Here is a 12,036-nt window from a genome sequence, read left to right as displayed (position 1 = left end):
TGTGTGTCTCCGCTGGGCTCGAAGGAAGAGAAGCGGGGAGCCCAGCCCACTCTACGCGAGAAACGAGATATGCAACGGGGGAGGAAGGGGGCTTTAATGACAAATCAAAACAGAGAGTCAAAGTGCAAATTGTCCGCCCCCCATGGGGGGGCCATCGTGGACCCCGTGTGCACCCCCTCACCCCCCTTCCGGCCCCCAGCGGAGGCCCAGGGCCTGGAGCTTCTGCCTCAGGTAGCTCTTGAGTTGGGGCAGGCCTCTCTGGGACTCCAGTTCCTCGAAGGGGAGCTGCAGGGAAGAGGGCAGCAGGTTACCCATAGGACCTGCGGGGGTGGGGTTGGGGGAGGGTGGAGGCCACACTTGCTGAGTGTCCCCAGGGATGGGGTGGGGCGGTTCTCACCGGCAGGAGCTGGTAGCCCATCAGGCCCAGGTGCCGCTCCCGCAGGGCCCGGGAGCCCAGCAGCACTCTGCCATCCCGGCAAAAATGCCAGCGTTCCCGCAGCGTCAGCACCACCCTGCCGAAGTGACTACGGCTCAGAGCCGCTTCCACGAAGGCAGGCGAGGCTCTCCCACCCTCTCCCCTTACCTTTGGGCAGGGTCTCGGGTTGCGTGGGGACAGGACCTGGGAGGATATGGCAGGAAGGGGTCCTGGGTTCTCACAGGAAGCACAGCACCAGAGCTGCTGACACACAGCAGGAAGTCTGCAGAGCAGGGAGAGAAAGAGCCACGGGCTTTGAGCAGAGGCTCCAAGAGCTGGCAGGCCGCTAGCCCACCTGGAGCTCACCTGTGCAGTAGCCTGGAGGCACGGTCAGGTCCTGCCGGTACTTCTCCTCCCCCAGCAGCTGGCGCAGCCCCTCTGCTACTATATCCTTGTGGCTGAGGGGAGAGGGACATGGCATTGGAAAGAGCCCAGCTGTCCTGCCTAATTCCATGCCCCTAGGAAATGCCTTCTCTGCTCTGCCTTATGACTGCTCAGAGCACATCAGCATGGACGGTTCAGCCCCCAGGCTGGTCTCCTTTGCACCTGGGCCCTCCCCTCCCCCAAGTTGCCCCATCCACCTGTACTTGCAGCGGGCGCGGTCGGTGATGAGTGGCTGGGGGAAGATGGGCACTTGCTGCCTTCGGGGAAGGCGGGGACCCCGGTATCCCGGGAGCTCCAGCTCCACGGCTGTGTCCAGCAGGGAGAGGTAGCGCCGCATGATCAGGGCGTGAGGGGTGCCTGCAGGGAAGCAGGAGCGAGGCTGCTTGGGCTGCAGACCCCACCCTGCTGGCCCCCTGCCCTGGCCCCTGGCCCCCTGGGACCCGGCCAGCCCTCCAGTCTCCGCACCACTGATGTGATTGATGAAACCTGGGGAAAAGACAAAGCGCAGGGCTCGGAAGGGCAGGCACCGCAGCTGGCACAGTGACATCAAGATGTTGACAGTTGCCAGGGGGGCCACCCCTGCTTCCCGAGCCAGGATCCTCTCGAGGCAGGGCATAAACTGCTCTTCCAGAGGCAGGTAGTTCAGCCGCCCAAAGGGCAGGACCAACTTCTGGACCACCTGTGGAGCAAAAGCAGCCCATCACCCAGCAGGAAAGGTTTCAACATCCTTCACAAGCTGAACCTCAGGGAGGCGTGGCTGCAAGCTTAGAACGTCACCGTGAAGGCAGGACAGCCCCTCTACATACACACCGGAAGTCCCGCAACATAAGCAGTGCTTGAGTCCCACGTGATTAGTCTCCAAACGCAGGAGACACAGCTGTGGGATCTGCCATGAAGGCAGCTAAGTCAGGGGTTAAGAGTGTTTGGAAGACGGCAGTAAACCAGGCATACGAGCTGGGGAGGTGGACAAGCCAAAGAGGGTGTGGGCAAAGAAGGAACCCCACGGCACAGAGCAGAGGGCCTAGCGGGGCTGCCTGCTGCAGGAAGCAGCAGCCCATCAAGCCGGTTGGGGGTGGGGGGTGTTGTTGGCCTGAGGGGGTGTCTGAGGATGACTAGGAAAGGAGCCGTGAAGGTGGGAGGTGGTCCCACCTTGCTGTTGAGCTGGGCTTCCTGGACCACCAGAAAGTGAGCAATAGCTTCCAGAAGCTGGGGTTCCCGCAACCGGTGGCGGGCCAGGTGCTGGGCCAGGAGCACCATCACTTGGGGAGTCAGTTCCTCTGGCCTGGCCTCTGTGAAGAACAGCCTCTTAAGCTGGACCCTAAGGCCGGACACCACCACCTGCCTCCTCCTTAGCTCCCCTTCGCCCATCAACCTTAACCCCCTCCAGCACCTGCCAGGCTGCGGATGAGGTGCTGCTGTGGATGCCGCAGGAAACGGGGGCAGCTCAGAGCAGCTTCCAACCTTTGCCCACCATGAAGGACAGGTTGCAGAGAGGGAGGCGGCTTCGAATGGAGGCGGCACCTGCGCTCCTGTTCCAGGGCACGCACCAGGGGCCCATCTGATGGGAAGCCTGAGAGGGAGAGGGTCAGTGGAGGCAGGCCTGGCAACGGGGTTGCTCTGCTCTGCTCGTCCTGGAGTCTAGCTAGTGAATTCCCCACCCTTTCACCTCCGTTTCCTGGGCTGGAAGGTTTGCTATAGAGAATGTACATGTGTGGAAATGCTGGAGAAATGCAAGAAACCACATGAACTAAGGCATCAGAACAGACCGAGGGTAAGGCCTTATACAAAGATGGCAAGTAAGTTCTCATGTCTTGCCAATGGTGACAAGTGGCAGAGGCTTCCTAGAACACTGCACTAGAAGGGAGCTGGAGTGGCACCCCAGCTAAGCCGCAGTGAATGTGCCGTTCCTGGCAAAGCCTGAGAGGTGGGTTCTGTCAGTGATCTCGGGTCCTCTACCGTTCTCTCCTCTCCATTAACACCCACCCCCAGACACCCTCCTCACCAAGTAAGACTGCGAGGTGCAGACACACGTGGATGGTGTGAATGTCAAAGGAGGGGCAGTTTCGGATGATGAGCTGACTCAAGTCCTGTAGTGTGGCCTGCTCCACGGGAGGGGGCCGTGGCTGGGACCCCAAGAGCTGACCCAGGCGACGAAGTGCCACAAGGTAGTGGTGGGCGTGGACCTTGGTGGGGTTCTGGCCCAGCCAGCGCAGCAGCTCCCCAGGGCTCCTTGCCTGTTCCAGAAGCCGCTGCAGCCCCTGCACAGGGCCTACATGGGAGCCTCCTCCAGGAGGCCGGTCCCCCCACTTGCTGGGCCCCAGACAGTAGGGCTGTACTGGCGGGAGCAGCAGCAGGCCAGAGAGCCGAGCGCTGGAGGCCTGGGCAGAGAGCAGGACTCGAAGCATGGAGTTGGGTGATGGAGACCCTGAGGGGTGGCCCAGAAAAGGGGGTGAGGTATTCTCCAAAGGGGAGAAAGGCCAGCTCTCTGCTCCTCACCTCACACTCCCCATCCAGAGGGGCCTGGGGTCAGAGCAACCCAGACTCAGGTTCGCCCTTCTTTGTGGCTACTCTGGTCCTCCACCCCACCCGCACCTCTCTGCCTCCTTCTATCCTTTGAGACAGCAAGCGTAATCCTTCAGTGTTCTCAGCGTAGGGATATTCACAAAGCAAGGCCACATGCATGCTCTCCTCTGATCCTCCTGTAAGAAGGCAGGCAGGGCCAGCATCATCTCGCTTTCACAGGTGGAGAAACCAAGGCCCAGAAAGGCGAAGGGGTTAAGTTAAGCCCGAGGTCACGCATCTGGTTAGTGGTCGCGCTCAGCCTGGAGCCCAGCTCGCCCCAACGATACGCCCTCCCGACCACCTCCCCCTCCCGTAGGAGGCGGCGGCGGCGGCACGGAGGGTGGAACGCGGGATCCGCAGCCAGACGGTCCTGGGTTCCATGCTGGGCGCTCCCACTTACCAGCTGCGTGACCTTGGACAAGTGGCTTCGTCTCTCTGCCCAAGCCTCCTCGCCCGTGAAACGAGAACGCAGCGCCCACCTCGGAGGGCGCAGCTTTGCTATGGCGCGGAGTCGGTGGTGTCAGGGGGCCCCCACACCCACCCGGCCAGGGGATGCCAGGAGACCGTAGTCACGGCCACCAACGCCAACTCCCGCCGCCCTCCCGCAGCCCGCCCCTCAGGCGCCACCCCTACATGACTCCCCGGGCCCCGCGCAGATCGCTCCCTCAGTCGGTCTCGGGGCCCGAGAGCCGGGCTCCCCCCGCGGCCTCCTCATCGGCGGGCCACCGAGTCCGCCATCTTCCCAGCAGCCCCCGGATCGCCGCCCAGACGCCAATCGCGGCACGGTCCTCCGCCAGCCGAGACGTGGCTCCCGTCAGGCCCCGCGCGCCAGGGTGCCGCGCGCCCCGCCCCCTGCTTCTGGGAAGCTGCGCGCGCGGCTCCGGGGCGGGGGCGGGACTAGGAGCGGGGCGGAGCCAAAGGGCGAGGAGCCGAGGATGCGGCGAAAAGCAGAGGGGAAGTCGGCAGCCAGCCTGGGCAGGTTGGGCAGGGCGAAGTGCCTGGTAAGTGGGAGCGCCCAGCACGGAACCTAGGACCGTCCGGCTGCGGATCCCGCGTTCTACCGTCTTTCTCCCAGTGGGCAAGAGCTCCCTGCCCCACGGCCCCACACAGGCAGGCACACACCAAGAGTGAAAACTTCACAGTTATTTAATCTGCACATGTTCCAGAGAACCCCCTCCTTCCCACCCACGCTCCCGTCCTTGGGTCCCTAAATCAGCTCAAGATGCTCTCAGGGACTAGAGGTGGCTGGGTTTTCAGGCAGAACACTAAGAAGGGCCTAGGGGCGTGGCCGGGCTCTGCCCAGGGCCGAGGCAGCGACAGCAGCTGTCTGACCCGGAGGAGCTGACTGTCCGTGGGGGCTGAGGGCCAGCAGCCCCAGAAGGTGGCCCAGAGCCATGAAGGTCACAGGGAGGGGCCTCCGCCGGCCCCCGGAGCGCTCTGCGGCGCAGGGCTGGGCTCCAGGGTAGTGGGAAGAGGCAAGTGGGAGAGGCCGGCCGGGGCAGACAGCAGCTCCCACCGTGTCGTGGGGAGCAAGGTCCGGAGGGGCCAGCGACACTGCCAAGAGCCCGTGGAGGCACTACGGGCGGTACATGGCAAAGGCCAGGAGACTGAGGAGTAGGGTGAAGCCGGCCAGACCCAGGGTGGCTGTCAGGGGAAAGAAGGGCCGGTACTGGATCTGGCAGTACCAGAGCAGCAGCAGCAGCAGCAGGAGCAGGGGCAGCAGGAGGCTGCCTACCTCCAGCCCTGAGGGGCCTGGCTCTGACCCCGGTGGGCAGGGTGGGTGTGGGGGACCCACCCGGGTGGACACGTGGCAGTGGAGAACGCAGTTGGGAGGGAGGTGAAGGCTGCCCAGGGTCTGGGTGTCGTCTCCTAGCAGCTGTCCTTGGTAGATGAGTCGCACGTGCTGCTCCCGTCCGGGAAACTGGGTCCTGAGGAGAGAGGGACCTGGGTAATAGAGCAGGTCTCAGGCAATCCTGGCCCCTCACCCAGAACAGCTCTCTCACTTCTCTCCTCCACCCAGGGCTCCCTCCGCGGGGCCTCTCCTGCTTCGGAGGAACAATACCGTGTGTGCGGCTTGGGGACCTCAGTTCCCATCAGCATCGCTGGTGGCCCTTCCACGCTGTGACCATTCCCACCCGACTCATTACCACTTCAACCCCGTCCTCTTCCCAGCTTACCTTTTCAGGGAGCCAATGGTGTCGTGGGGCCAGGCCCTGGCCACCTGCTCTGAATCATTGAGGAATTTCAGCCGTAGCACGAGGGGCTCTTGGGGGGAGTCCTGGGGTGGCGGTGTGGCCGGGAGCCCCATGCCAGTCTCCGGCTGTGCAGCCTGACCTCTGTGTCTCAGGCTCGGGGTCTCAGCTCCTGGGGCCTCCCCTCTGATGCTGTCAGTGACCGCCATGGCTTCGCTGGGCTGTGTTGATGGTGGGGTCCCTGATGGCTGGGACAGTGGATCCACGCCCTCGGCAGTGTGTGTTGAGACCCAGGCGAGAGCCAGCACCAGAAGGCAGGCAAGCACCGCGAAAAGGATGGTCACCTCATCACCCACCCCTTCAATCAGGGCCATGGCACCTGCCTTGCCCGCTGGGCTACCGAGCTGGAGAGGCACAAAGAACCCATGAGGGGCTGGCTCAGCCTCCAAGAGCCCTCTGAACTTCAGGGGCGTCCGACCCCACCCCACTACAACTCTCCCACAGTCCCAATTCCTTTGCCCACTTAGCCACGCCCCACCCTGGGACACAGACTGCTCTCCCTCTTGCTTGCCCCAGACTTGGGTCACATGCCCCTTCCCATCACCAAACCCCAAGTCCTATTTTTTTGTAACCTAAGTTCTAGGTCTTTAACCAGCTCTCCAATTCACCCACATCCTACTCTGAGGTCAGGCCTTGACCTTCTAAGCAACCTCTCCCCTAAATTCAACCCCCATCAAACTTCACCCCAAAGCTTACCTATTCTTTCCATCTAATTCATCCCAAAGTTTATCTATTCCTCCATCACTAAAGTTTCTCCAAGGGGGAAGAAAAAGGTCTCCAGACACACACAGACACACACAAAAAGCTTTCCTCCACGAACACACACACACACACAGAGCACACCCCACCCCTTTACTATTTACCCAAACCTCCCACCCGTGACACGATACAGTTTCCTAAAGCTTCCCCACGTCGAAACGAGCCCTTTGGCAAACTGGAATCTCGGAGGGTCGCTGCTCCCCACCGCAACTCGGCCCCCCTCGGTCCACTCAAACTCCACCCCGAGTCGGCCCAGTTCCGCGCCTCCTCTTAGACGCCTCTTCAAACCTAGCCCGCAGCAGGACCCCAGATACCGCCGGAATCCGAGACTTTAGCCTCCCCACCCCCATCCTCCATCACCCCTCCCATCTTCCCGCCCGCCCCCCAACCCCAGCGGCGGGAGTGCCAGACCGATCCCGGGGCGGGGCGAGCTGGGGCCAGCAGGCGGGGGCGGCGGGGTGGGCGCGGTCGAAACGCAGGACTCACCGCCCGGCTCCGCCAGCTCCATAGCGGACCCTCGGGCACTTCCGGGCGGGAGGTGGCGAGGTCGCAGACACCTGGAGGCACCCTCCGCTTCCCCGCCGTGCGAAGTATTGTGGGACTTGTAGTCCAGCGCGGTGCGCAGTCCCCGCCTTCCGCGCTGCGGATCCACGGGCGGGACTCGGCTGTCTCGTCCCGGTGCCCGCAAATTGCTGAGGGGACGGCGGGGTTGGGTTTGGGGGGTGTGCTCTCCCGTAGAGGTTTGGGCGACAGCAGGGACAGCCCCCTGCCCGGGGCAGTTGGGGCATCTGTTACTCCAGAAACCAGCGTTAGCTGGAGCTTGTTAGAGCACCACTGTTTCCAGAAGCAGCATCGGGGAAGCTCGAGTGGATCCTACCTTGGCCTACTCTTCTTTCTTTTTACAGCCGCACCTGCGGCACATGGATGTTCCCAGGCTAGGGGTCGAATAGGAGCTGCACCTGCAGGGCTGCACCACAGCCTTAGCAACACCAGATACGAGCTGCATCTGCGACCTACACCACAGCTCACAACGCTGGATCCTTAACCCTCTGAGTGAGGCCAGGGATCCATGCCACATCCTCACACTGTGTCGGGTTTTTTTTTTTTTTGGTCTTTTTGCTATTTCTTGGGCCGCTCCTGCGGCATATGGAGGTTCCCAGGCTAGGGGTCTAATCGGAGCTGTGGCCGCCAGCCTACGCCAGAGCCACAGCAACGCGGGATCCGAGCCGCGTCTGCAACCTACACCACAGCTCATGGCAACGCCAGATCGTTAACCCACTGAGCAAGGGCAGGGACCGAACCCGCAACCTCATGGTTCCTAGTCGGATTTGTTAACCACTGCGCCACGACGGGAACTCCTGTGTGGGGTTTTTAATCCGCTGAGCCACAACAAGAACTTTAAGTCAGAGTGGGCCCCAGAAGTCATCCTGGATCCTCCAAATTGACTCTTCAGCCCAGCACCCAGTATCCATGGGCTTCCCCACCAGGCTGGCTGAGAACATCCTTCTTCAGGCTGGCCACGGTGGCTTGGGCTGCTTATTTACCAGGTCCCCTCCTCCCCTTTCCCCCAAAGACTGTGCAAGAAGCATAGACTTTGGAACCTGGCACAAATGCTGATCCCTTATCCTGTGCTTATCAACTATGTGACCTTGGGTGCTTTATTGAATGTCTTTGAACCTAAATTTCTCTGTTCCCAACACATACCTCAAAAGGCAATTGTGGAGTTTCTGTTGGAGCTCAGCGGGTTAAGAATCTGACTAATCGACCCCTAGCCTGGGAACCTCCATATGCCACAGGAGCGGCCCTAGAAAGGGCAAAAAGACAAAAAAAAAAAAAAAGAATCTGGCTAGTATCCATCAATATGCAGGTTTGATCCCTGGCCTCACTCAGTGGGTTAAGCATCCATCGTTCCATGAGCTGTGGTGTAGGTCACAGACTCGGCTCCGATCTGGCATTGCTGTGGCTGTGGCGTAGGCCAGCAGCTGCAGCTCTGATTTGATCCCTAGCCTGGGAACTTCCATACGCCTTAGGTGTGACCCTAAAAGAATAAAAAAATACAAAAAAAATTTTTTAAAGGCAATTGCGAGAAAAAATTAAGTGTTTTATTAAATAAGTGTGAAAATTATGCAGAGGAGCTGTCACACGGTGGATATTTGTTCACTTAGTATTAGAACACTCCTTCCACCCAGATCTTAGAGTGTTGCTATGTAGGGGATGTCGAGCCTCAGCCTGGCCTGGGCCCATTCCTTTCCGTGGGTTTTTCTCTCCTTTCTCTGGGCTCCTATAGCCACAGAGATCTCACATCCCAGATTTTACAGGCCAGTCTTTTTTTTTTTCTTTTTTTTCCTGCTTGCACCTGCGGCATGCAGAAGTTCCCAGGGCCAGGAATCCATCCTGTGCCACAGCACTGACAACTTGGATCCTTAACCCACTGAACCACCAGGGAACTCTATAAGCCAAACTTAATTAAAAGTAATATAACCTGTGTTCCAAAGGCAGATACCTTCTTGTGGGAGCAAGCTCTCCAAATGTTGCATTGGGGCTGTCAGTTTAGATTTATAACATACAGAACTATCTGTCTCTCGTTCCTTCCCTCCCACTTATTCATTTATTCTAGAAATATTTATTAAATGTATACTAAATGCCAGGCCGGAATGAGAAGGTGGGAATACAGTGGTGAATCAGACCCTATGCCTGCATGTGGCTCCTTTGCTAATAGAAGAGACAGGTGATTAGCCAAACAGGTATGTGCTGGCGGCCAGGGCAACACTTTGGAGGGCTCTTTACCTTCAGCATCTCTGCTGGAAGATACCTGTGCAACCTTCTTGCTGTCAATTCTAATTAAGCATCTAAAAGATATGTTAGATATTGCTTTTAGGCTTACAGAACACAGGCGTTCCTGTCGTGACTCAGCGATTAATGAACCCGACTAGGGTCCATGAGGTTCGATCCCTGGCCTTGCTCAGGGGGTTAAGGATCTGGCATTGCCATGAGCTGTGGTGTAGGTCACAGACGCGGCTTGGATCTGGTGTTGCTGTGGCTGTGGTGTAGACTGTCTGCTGTAGTTCCCATTCATCCCCTAGCCTGGGAACGTCCATATGCCGCAGGTGCAGCCCGAAAAAGACCAAATTTAAAAAATTAAATAAAAAATTAAACAAAGACTTACAGAACGTCATCAAGCTAGGTGTTCTGTGCAACCACTATATGTTGCAGATGATGCCCAGAGAGGGTGCAAGACATTCTCAAGGTCAAGCAGGCAGGCAGAACCATATCTCTCAGGAGCTGGGATGAACTTCCACCAGTTTTTTTTTGCAAGGTACAAGACACCTTAGCAATGGTGACTGGGTTGGTACTGGGGTCGAGTTGTGTGGGTAGCTGAGTGGTGGGCGACTATGCTGGGAAAAGACCCAGCTTGGTCTGGGTATGTACAAAGGATGATATGTGCCACCTGTACCAGAGGACATTGGGGTGTAGTCCCAGCAGGCGACTGGACATTGGGGTGTAGTCCCAGCAGGCGACTGGGGCCAGTGCCTTGCACATGCCACTTCTTAGGGCTTTTAGGAAAGGAGGGAGTGGGGGCAGCCAGCAGAGCCCTCTACAGCTTTGGCAATGGGGACGCAGAGGAAGGAGGACAATGAAGGGAGCTCCCTGGCTCCTGAGTGGACAGGAACACAGGCTGGACAAAGGAGGGAGGACAAGGAAGATTGAGCTGGTCATCTGGATTCTGCTGGGGGCCTTGAATGGGGTGCACGGGCCTCCCATGCATAATATCCGATTCCTTTCCCGTCTTCTTTACCCCTTCCAGTGGGGTCCAGCAGCGTTCCTCGAATCCTCCCCCAGTCGGACAGAGGAGATCTACTAGGAGAGGCCGGAAGGTAAGACTGGGGACGCTGTTGTTTGAACGTGTCCTTTCCAAGGGCCCCACAGATGAAACTCCCAGGAAGAAACGGAAATAGAAGCGGGAACCCAGATTTCCAGCCTCTGGCTGCGGCGGTAACAGAGGGTCCAGGGAGGGCCAGAGAGAACGCTGGCTTGGACTGGCCTCGGGGCCCAGGGCCCGGGGAGCCAGTATGGCCCTGAAGGCAGGGAGATGTAAAGCAGGCGCAGCTGGGCCTGGGCCGGCGACCCTCCTCGGCCAATCAGCCGCCTTCATCAGCACCCTCTGGCGCCGGGCACTGTTCGGGCGCTGCCCAGAGATCGGACACCCCACCCAGGCCAGCGCAGGGCGGCGAAAGCGACAGCTGGGGCCGAGAGGAGGGCCCGGCAGCTGTCCGCTCCAAGCGAGTGGCCCCTGCGCCGCGTGTGGGTGGGGGCTGGAGAGGAGGCGGAAGGGCCAGGGCTGGGTGGGAGGGGCCCGGCCGCTGGGGCTGGAACGCGCCGCTCGGGGGTGGAGGCTGCAGCGCCAGCGAGCTAGCGAGGGGCGGGGGCGGCGGGGAGGGGGGCTCGGGCTGCGTGTGCCGGAGCCGGCGGGGGCGGCGGTGCGTGCGCATGACGCGGGGGGAGGGCCCGGGCCGCGCGCTCCCGGTCCCGTTGTTGTTGCCGCGGGAGGCTGCTCCGAGGCGGCGGGATCGCGGCGCCTGGAAGCGCCCGGCAGCAGCGGCCACAGCGTGCGCGGCGGCGCCTCCCGGCCTCGGCCCCCGGCCCCCGGCCCCATGCACTAGCCCCGCGCCGCCGGCTCCGTAGTCCCGGCCCCGCCAGCCCCGCGCGCCCGCCCGCCGCCGCCGCCGCCGCAGCGCCGCCCCCGGCCCCGGCCGGGCCCGCCTCGGGCCCCGCGGCTCCGGAGCCATGAACTTCCAGGCAGGCGGGGGGCAGAGCCCGCAGCAGCAGCCGAGCCTGGCGGCGCCGGGGGGCGGCGGCGGTGGCGGCGGCGGCGCGGGGGGTAGCGGGCAGTTCGGCGGCGCAGGGCCGGGGGCCGGGGGCGGCGGCGGCCCCTCGCAGCAGCTGGCCGGCGGGCCCCCCCAGCAGTTCGCGCTCTCCAACTCGGCGGCCATCCGGGCCGAGATCCAGCGTTTCGAGTCCGTGCATCCCAATATCTACGCCATCTACGACCTGATCGAGCGCATCGAGGACCTGGCGCTGCAGAACCAGATCCGGGAGCACGTCATCTCCATCGAGGGTGAGCGGAGCCGGGGGCTGCGGGAGCTGGGGCGCGGTGGCCCCTCCGGCGCCGGCTGGGCTTTGAGGGCCCGTTCTGGCCATGCTTTCCCCGTCGGGGGTCCTGGCGCGCCTGAGGTCGGGGCCACGCGGTTTGCTGAGCGCCGGCGCTGCAGGGCCAGCGGCCAGGCTTCGCCATTTCTCGTCCGGGGACATTGAGGGGCTTGGGGGCAGGTCCCGTGCCAGGGGACACGTTCTGACCTTAGAGCCCTAGGGCGGGAGGGTGGTGTCGCTCCTGGGACAGGTGCGCTCGGAGCCGCAGAGGTTCCAGGGGCTTGGGGCCAGGTCTGATCAGGCATGGTCGAGGAGGGTGGGCGCGGCAGAGGGCCTCGGCGGGCCGGGAGGTGGGGCCGCTGCCGGAGAGGCATCTCAGCCGCTGCCCCGGCCCTGTCCGCGGCGGAGCGGTGGATCCGAGCTTCCCGTTAGTGGATGGCAGCGTTCCCGGGCCCA

At 61.5% G+C, this 12,036-nt stretch overlaps 3 protein-coding genes across 11 annotated transcripts in view; 1 reads left to right on the top strand and 2 right to left on the bottom strand.

The window, feature by feature from the left end:
* Positions 1–70: 70 nt before the first annotated feature.
* On the bottom strand, positions 71–4,246 carry FASTK (Fas activated serine/threonine kinase). Of its 7 annotated transcripts, none has more exons than XM_047763834.1 (10): positions 4,055–4,246; positions 2,862–3,284; positions 2,250–2,429; positions 2,009–2,148; positions 1,346–1,538; positions 1,057–1,216; positions 782–873; positions 584–698; positions 398–512; positions 71–285 (listed from the first exon to the last, which is right to left on the bottom strand). In XM_047763834.1, exons 1-10 carry the CDS (start codon positions 4,134–4,136, stop codon positions 178–180), a joined length of 1,608 nt encoding a protein of 535 aa, XP_047619790.1. In that variant the 5' UTR covers positions 4,137–4,246; the 3' UTR covers positions 71–177. The 7 variants fall into 7 exon arrangements, with proteins under 7 accessions (XP_047619790.1, XP_047619789.1, XP_047619792.1 ...); XM_047763833.1 differs by having other exon boundaries at positions 1,325–1,538; positions 4,055–4,245; XM_047763836.1 differs by having other exon boundaries at positions 1,325–1,538; positions 2,862–3,558; positions 4,055–4,072.
* A 303-nt stretch (positions 4,247–4,549) lies between these two features.
* TMUB1 (transmembrane and ubiquitin like domain containing 1) lies at positions 4,550–7,030 on the bottom strand. Its single transcript, XM_047763840.1, has 3 exons — positions 6,919–7,030; positions 5,599–6,017; positions 4,550–5,349 (listed from the first exon to the last, which is right to left on the bottom strand). The coding sequence occupies exons 2-3, from the start codon at positions 5,985–5,987 to the stop codon at positions 4,998–5,000; spliced, it is 741 nt and encodes a 246-aa protein (XP_047619796.1). The 5' UTR covers positions 5,988–6,017; positions 6,919–7,030; the 3' UTR covers positions 4,550–4,997.
* Positions 7,031–10,963: 3,933 nt separating this feature from the next.
* AGAP3 (ArfGAP with GTPase domain, ankyrin repeat and PH domain 3) overlaps positions 10,964–12,036 on the top strand; it is a 57,186-nt gene continuing 56,113 nt past the window's right edge. For all 3 annotated transcript variants that reach the window (XM_047763805.1, XM_047763804.1, XM_047763808.1), the window contains exon 1: positions 10,964–11,548. In XM_047763805.1, coding sequence (XP_047619761.1) covers positions 11,218–11,548 — 331 coding nt within the window. In that variant the 5' untranslated portion in view covers positions 10,964–11,217. The remainder of the gene's footprint in view (positions 11,549–12,036) is intronic.

The sequence above is a fragment of the Phacochoerus africanus genome, chromosome 16, assembly GCF_016906955.1.
Source record: "Phacochoerus africanus isolate WHEZ1 chromosome 16, ROS_Pafr_v1, whole genome shotgun sequence".
In the NCBI taxonomy this organism is placed as follows: Eukaryota; Metazoa; Chordata; class Mammalia; order Artiodactyla; family Suidae; genus Phacochoerus; species Phacochoerus africanus.
Note: the sequence above shows the minus strand (reverse complement) of the source record. Positions and strands in the feature narration are given on the sequence as shown.

Coding starts and splice junctions, on each gene's coding strand:
- TMUB1 (XM_047763840.1), bottom strand. CDS start 5,987: ATGGCCCTGATTGAAGGGGTGGGTGATGAGGTGACCATCCTTTTCGCG. Junction 5,350..5,598: donor ACCATTGGCTCCCTGAAAAG/GTAAGCTGGGAA, acceptor CTCTCTCCTCAG/GACCCAGTTTCCCGGACGGG.
- FASTK (XM_047763833.1), bottom strand. CDS start 4,136: ATGAGGAGGCCGCGGGGGGAGCCCGGCTCTCGGGCCCCGAGACCGACT. Junction 2,149..2,249: donor CCTCATCCGCAGCCTGGCAG/GTGCTGGAGGGG, acceptor TGTTCTTCACAG/AGGCCAGGCCAGAGGAACTG. Junction 874..1,056: donor CGCGCCCGCTGCAAGTACAG/GTGGATGGGGCA, acceptor CTCTCCCCTCAG/CCACAAGGATATAGTAGCAG.